The 7,979-nt window shown below is 25.4% G+C and overlaps 1 protein-coding gene across 1 annotated transcript in view; it reads left to right on the plus strand.

Annotated features, from left to right (window-relative positions):
* The window catches only part of LOC117173948 (eIF-2-alpha kinase GCN2), a 94,996-nt gene that overhangs the window by 67,371 nt on the left and 19,646 nt on the right, over positions 1–7,979 (plus strand). Inside the window, exon 11 of the mRNA XM_033362595.1 lies at positions 2,272–3,045. Within this exon, the coding sequence (XP_033218486.1) occupies positions 2,272–3,045 (774 nt within the window). The remainder of the gene's footprint in view (positions 1–2,271; positions 3,046–7,979) is intronic.

Consider the following 7,979-nt stretch of genomic DNA (forward strand, 5'->3'; position numbering starts at 1 on the left):
GAACTCAAAAAGACAAATTTTTAACAAAATAGTTGAATTCACAATCAAGAAGGTGAATTTTCAAAAAAGAAGATTAATTTTCTACAAAAAAAAAACGAATTTTCAACAATGTAGTGAAATTTTCCATCAGGCACTATAAATTTTTAAAAAATTGTAAAACACGAAATTAATTTTTTAAATTATTCGTTTATTTTTTCAAACCAAATTTTCTATCGAAACAGTTCAATTTTCAACCAAAAGAATGAATTTTCAAATATATAATTTAATTTTATACCAAATTCATCATTTTAGCTGAAAATTAATTTTTTTAACTGTAAACTTACCTATTCTATTTTTGGTAAAAAATTATCTTTTTAAATTGAAAATTTATTTTATTTTGTTAAAATTTCTCTTTTCCAATAGAAAATTAGTCTTCTTGGTAAAAAATTCCACTATTTCAGTTAAAAATTCACAATTTCAGTTAAAAATTCATTTTTCTACAGTTGAAACTGAAACTATTTGGTTGAAAGTTGAACGCTTTTGTTAGAAATCCTTATTATTGGCTGGAGGATTATCATTTTAATTAAAAATTGGTCTCTGTGGTTTAAAATTCATCATTTTAGTTAAAAATTAATTTTTTTAATTGTAGATTGTTAAACGTTTCTCTTTTCCGATAAAAAATTCATCTTCTTGGTAGAAAATTCAACTATTTCAGTTGAAGATTCATCTTTTTTAAAAATTCATCTTTTTATTCACAAATTCAACTTACTATTTAGAATTGAACTTTTCTAGTTGTAAAAGTAACCATTGTGTTAAAAATACATTTTTTTGTTATTAAAAATTCTTTTATTTAAGTTGAAGGTTTATAATTTTAGTTTAAATTTCATGGCTTTGCTTTGATTGGAATTTTAACTAGTTTGTTGATAATTTATTTATTTTCGTTTTCGGTTGAAAATAAATTTTTTGAACTGAAAATTGAACAATTCCACTTTTATTTGAAGATATATCTTTGTTTTATAGAAAATTCAACGATTTGGTTAAAATTTCATATTTTTTATCTAAAAATTTAATTATTTGTTTGATTATTGATCCATCTTGTTAAAAATGCAATATTTTTACTGGAAATGTTAGGAATCTGGAGCCTTTTTAAATTGAGTTTTATATTGTGTTTAAATTAATTTCACACAAGAGAATATATTTCCCTATTTTGGTGAAATTTAAGAGATTCTTTATTCGTCAAAAACTTTATTTTCAGAAATTAAAAAAACGGTTCTTGTATTATCCATATGAATAGTACTATTCTTACACATGAAGACATTTACACAGAGTGAAAAAGAGCATCGTTTATAATAATCTTGCGAAATTTTATACATATTTCTAATCGATTGTTTAAAAAATACGAAACACTTGAATGGTTCCGTTCCGTAAACAATTATTGGGATCTGCTGAGCTGTAATACGCCATCTATTTTTACAATGCGGCCAAAATGTGAACTCGCGAAACCAGGTAGATTTTTAAGATGCATTTTATTTTGTGCTTAAAAAACATTTTTTTTATTGTTCTGCATGGTTTAAAATGACAAGTAGACGAAAAAAATGAAGATTTATCGGAAACTAAGTGATACATGTGGAATTTTCATCGTATACAGCAAAAAAAAACACGTTTTATGATAAAAACTGTTTATGATGAAACTGTTTTTGTAAAATAAAACTAATATTTTAGTGCATTACACATGTTTCAACACATTATTAGATTCAATTAATTTACGTTGACATAAAACTGAATTTAAATTTCTCTTTTTATTAATTTATACATGAAATATTTACTATTTAAAAAATTATATCCTAAAAGTAGGGTTAGAATTCGTATTTCATTTCGGAACGTCTATAATTAATATTTTTTTGCATATTTTGAACCAGGTATTTTTCTATATGAATTAACTAAAGTTCATTTTAGCTTATGGCATGTCGAAACTTATATGACGTAGTAAAATCATTATTTTCTTTGCAAAAACAGTTTGAACAGGAAGTGTGTTTTTTCACTTAATATGATAAAAATTCTATATAGAACACTTAGTTTCTGATAAATCTTTATAATTTATATTCATTTATTGTTTTAAACTAGTAAAAACAATGGTCAAATTATTTTTAAGCCCAATTTAAAATTCAACTTGAGAATTCTATACCTGGTTTCACGACTTCGCGACAGTGGCGCACCCAAGACTTCAGATCCCAATACTCGGATCAATCTTGAGGTACGTGGAAAAAACTTGGAAAATCATTTATTTTTCAGTGGCCGATAACAGTCGTTCCTCTTCTCGTTCACAATATCGAGCAACATAGTGGAATAATTTATCAAATAATAACCCGTGAGTCAAAGCGTAGGAGGAAAGGAGGGCAAGATGTAATTGCCGCCGGTGGACGATATGACAAACTTCTGATGTCTATCCGGCAAGTCCTAAAATGTACACCATTGGCCAGCAAGGAATTAAAGCAATCCGGAGTTGGCATCCGCATTTCCCTCGACAAATTAATATCCCTTGCAGATGAATTGGGTAATAATCAGGAATCGCGGGTCGAGGGTAAATTCGCCATTGTTGTTTGCTGCGTTGGTGGCATTCCCAAACGAGAAAAAGAAATGGCTGAAGTTCTGCGGGAACTCTATGCATTAGATTTTCGGGTCACTTTCTTAGATCTTTCCACCGCTGAGGAAGTTATGGATTATTGTCTGAAAAATGCGATTGATCATGTTGTGATGCTGAAGAGCGGAGAGAAGGGAGTTTTGATGGTGCAAACTTGGGACAAGGACCGCTTTCAAGAAAGAAAAATTAGCATATATGACCTGACGGAGTATTTGCAGAAGCAGACGGAATTTGTTACGCCGGGATTGAATAGGTCGGAAAGCAAGACGAATACAAGTAACGAATTCTCGACCAGTATTCCTGTGAATGTTAATATCAACTTTGTGCTGGCTGACAAAGACAAATTTTTGGGAAGTGCAAGGAAGAGCTACAAGACCTCAATACTCACGCAGATATCATCACTTTTGCAGAGGATCTCGCATAAGGTAGGATCCACATTTATTTTTCAAACTTTTATTTTTGGGGGCCGTACTTAAATTACGTTACAAACCGTGACAAACAAATTCTACCCCACACCCTCTTACTGTACGTAATTTTTAGTTTCTAGAAATTTTTTCCCAGTTATTAGGAATGGCGGTTGACCATTTTGCCATCTGGTGTCGATAAGTTGAACTAGAAAGAGCAGGTGCGATTTTTAAGAATATGAATAATAGACTATTTGAATTAAAATACGAATTCTAACTTAAGTCTTAGATCAGATTTTTAAATAGTAAATATTTCATGCATAAATTATTAAAAATCTACTTTCAATTCATTTTGTTGCTTCAAAATAAGTTCATTTAAGTTTATAATCTGTTGAAAATCACATTAAATAGTGCAATGATTGTTTTTGTTTTTGAGAAAAATATTTGTCAAAAAATGTGTTTTTTTCACTATATAAAATGTAAATTCCATCTAAAAGCCGTTTTTTTATAAAGACTGATTTTTAGTATCCAATAAATAATTGAAAACTCAACAAAAAAATCGTAAAAACACTTTTAAGCACAAATTAAAATTCATCTTTAAAATTGTGCCTATTCTTTCTAGTTCGGATTTTTGTCACCATGTGGCCTATCGCAGTTTGATCATTTCCAATAGCTAGTAGAATTATGCAGCGTGTCCGAGAATTTTATTTTCAAAATTCTCTCTGATTTTTCCTTGCCTAATTTTTCATTTTCCTTGATAATTAATATTCAAATTCCAGTATTTTAATCTTGCAATATTTTAAACGTAAAATCTTTTATAACCGGAATAAAACGGTATTTAAAATACAAATTTATTAATTCATTTTAAACAAAAAATGTCTTTTCTATTATAAAAGATGACCTTTTAACAAAATACTGGAATTTTCACACTAAATAATTAAATTTTTAACATAGTAGTTCAATTTTTCATCTAAAAAGACAAGTTCCCAAGAAAAAGGTGTCATATTTTATATTTCAATTAAAAAAGATGAAATTTGTACTAAAAAAGAATTTTAAAACCAAACAGACGAATTTTCTCTACAAACATTGAATTTGCAATAAAAAATATGACATATCAGCAAAAAATAATTTTTTACGAAATTGATGCATTTTTACTCAACGAACCTGATATTTCAAATCAAGAAGATTATTTTTTTACTAGAAAAGGAGAATTTTTAACTCAAACAGATAAATCTTAAAAAATAGGAAAGTTAGATTTTCGGTTTAAAAATTAATTTTAAATTTAAAAAAAAAGGGTTTTCGACTAAGCAGATATATTTTCAACCAAAAACATAAGCCTTCGATCAAAAAAATAATTTTAAATTTTCAGAAAAAGAGATTATTTTTCAACTAAAAATATAAATCTTCAAAAAACAAAATGATTTCTTAACAAAGTAATTCAACTAAATTTTTTAAATACAATAGCTAAATACTTAAGCAAAGAAAAATAATTTTTAACCAAAAAGTTTAATTTTCATAAAAAAATTATATTTCTACTAAAATAGATGAATTTTTAATAAAAAACGAATTTTTTTGAAAGTTGTACTTTCATCCAGAAAAGGTTTTTCAATACCAAAATATAAAATTAAAACAGAAAGTAAATTTGCTACAAAATAGTTGAATTTTTAACAAAAAAGTATATTCTTTTAGCAAAAAGTATGACTTTTGATCAAATGTTTTAATTTTTAACAACACAGTTGTATTTTTATCCAAGAAAGATACATTTTCTCTTGAAACAGATAGATTTTTAATTAAAATTTTTTTAAGTTGAATTTTTACCCGGAAAAGATTTCAGTTCTTCAGTTCTCTTTTCAACAACAAAATATTAAATTCAAGCAAAAAGTGATTTTCTATGAAGTAGTGAAATTTTCAACAAAACAGCAGAATTTTCAACCAAAAAGTATGACTTTTCAACAGAATTGTTGAATCTTCAACGAAATAGTTTTTAAAATAAAAAAGGCAAGCTCTAGAGAATAGTTTAATTTTCAACAAAACAGTTGCATTTTTCTCCAGAAAGATGCATTAATTCATACTGAAAAAGATGAACTTTTAAATTAAAAAGTCAAATTTACAGAAAAAATAGTTTTTATCCAAAAAATTTTAGTAGACTTATCAACAAAAAAATATTAATTTTAAACAAAAAAGTTGCCTCTTTGAGAAAATAGTTAAATTTGCAACCAAACAATAAAGTTAATCACTAAAAAGATAATCTCTATGAGAAAGTTCTTGCGAATTGGCAAAAATTACGAGTTCTGCAAAAATTTAAATTTAAGAAATCAAAAATAACTTTTTAAAGCAAATTATTAATAAAAGTTTATAGTTCATTTGTAAAATAAAGCAAAAGAGTAAGTCATTTAATTTAATATGAAAAAATTTAATAATTTAATAATATTTAATATTTTTTAATTTTTCAACAAAATACATAAATTTACAATTAAATATTTAAATTTCTTGCTAAAAAAAGTCAAATTTTGTACTAAAAGAATTCGAATTTTCATCAAAACTGTTAAATTTTCAACTTAAAATATAAATTTTTAACCAAAAATTGATCAGTAAAATTTTCAGATAAAAAAATTAATTTTCAACCATATAGATCAATTTTTAACAAAATAATTTCTTTTTGAACTGAAAAAGTAAACATTTTCAGCCCCATATAAAATATTTAAATTTTCTCTTTAAAAAAATTATTTTTTCACCGAAAAATTAGTTTTTAAGAAAGAAGTGAATTTACAGGTGAATTTAAACAAAAATACAAATTTTAAATAAAATAATCAATTTTGAAGTTCCAAAATTAATTTTCAAACAGAAAAATTGCAATAAAATAGTTAAATTTTCCTCGAAAGAAATGAATTTGCAACTAAAAAAAAAGTGTGACTATAAATGAAATAGTTTAATTTCCAGTTTAAAAAAATCGAACCAAAAAAAGGAGATTTGAACAAAATACTTCAATTTCAACCATAACTAATGAATTTTGAACAAAAAAAGATGATTTTTCAACTGAAAAGTATATTTTCAAACACAGTTGAATATTCAAATACAAAAATTAATCTTTACACAAAGTGCCACAAATTTTGTTTAAATTATTTAAATTTTCAACCAAAAAAATGATTTTTCAGCCAAAAGAGACACATTTTCAATAAAACACATGAATTTGCTCCCAAATGAAAAATTAAATTTTCAGTAAATCAATTTTTAAACCAAAAAAAAAATTATTTTTACAAAAATAGTTTATTAAGTCAACCGAGATAGCAACCAAAAAGGGCAAATTTTCAAGAAATCATGTAATTTTCCAAAAATAAAACAAAAACATCTAAAAGAAAAATTTTCAATAAAATAGTTAAATTTTCAACCAAAGAGAAGAAACTTCAACCAATAAAATGTTGATCCAAAACAGTTGGTTTTAATTTCAAAATTTTTATTTTTTATTTTTCGCTATAAAAAATAGAAAACTGTTGAAAACATTCACTTTGAAACGTTCTTTTACTAAACAATAATGTTATATTTGTTAAATTCAAAACTATGTAAGGAAAACTGACATACTCAAAATATTAAATTTTGTTTTCAATCTGAATGACTGACATGGAGTCATGGAATAATTCGCGGACTCTTTTAATTATTTCGAAGAATTTCTTGTACCTTACAATAACTTTTGTACGTATTTTTTAGAAATTTGTAGCCTATCCTAAAGGTTTGAACAGTCGAGTAAATTTTCGACAACTCATTTTTTCCGTGTAGGCATACCTAATTGCAATTCCTTCTTGGACTTCAACGTAAAAAATCGCGAAAATAATACGCCGCTTAGTTCAAGTTTTCGGTGCATCATACATTTTTGAATGGATGATTCTCTTACCACCAGACATCCTTATTAAGTGGTAAGCTGCCCCTAATTTTAAAAATGTATGCATATACATATATGCCAAATTTGAAATTTGTAACCTAAATGAATATTATTAAAAAAAAAAAAGTTAAAAGAAAATTATTTGTAGTTGATAGATTAGTAATTTGATAAATCTGCTATCAGCATGGAGGGATGAACTAACCCTGATTAGTCAGTTATGTCTATCTTGTAAAAAAAAGTTCAAAGGTCATACAATCTTTTTAAAAAATTCGGGAAAAATGTGTTATTATTACAATTTTAAATGGTAAAGCTGCACAATTTTTTAGGAGATCCAGTTTAAATTAAAAAAAGAAGGCCAAATTATAAATTAAACTTGGTTCTTCTGCCTCATCTTTTGATACAATATTATTTGAGATAATTATGATAAATAAACAAAGCCAATAGCGAGGAACGTCTACTTTATGCTTTATTATTGTTTCTTTTTTTTCACAAAATTTTAAAAATGCAATAAAATTCTAACGAAACATAAAAAAATAATTAATTAAAAGGGTAATTTTTTATGACTATTTTGGTTGCATTAAATTCTCTTTGAGCCAAAAATATTTATTTTAAACTATAAAAATTGTAGGTAAATAAAAGAAAAGTGACTGATTATATGTCAAGATCAAGAACTTTGTTCTTTATTTTAATTCAAATTTAATTACACTAAGCAGTATTTTGCTATAAATGAAGATAGTGTTATACAATTTTTAATCTTTAGATTCAACTAAAAGTGAACCTTGCACTAAAAAATTTGTCGTGCAAATTCAAAGAAATCGTTCACTCTGCAAAAATTAAAAATTAGCAAAGTAATTTTTAAATAGATTATTTTCTTAAATTGTTTCTGATACGGAATTTTCTGCTAGTAATAAATGCTAATAATAATAAAATTATTATTGAATATTGCCAGTAACTAACTGGCGGCAGTAGAAGAGTTCAGATAAAAACATTTTAAACTAGTTTAGTTGCATTAAAAAATCTTTAAAAAACGAACACAAATTGTAGAAATGTTTTTTTTTCAAAACAGAATTTTTTGATT

This window comes from Belonocnema kinseyi, chromosome 5, assembly GCF_010883055.1.
Source record: "Belonocnema kinseyi isolate 2016_QV_RU_SX_M_011 chromosome 5, B_treatae_v1, whole genome shotgun sequence".
NCBI lineage: Eukaryota > Metazoa > Arthropoda > Insecta > Hymenoptera > Cynipidae > Belonocnema > Belonocnema kinseyi.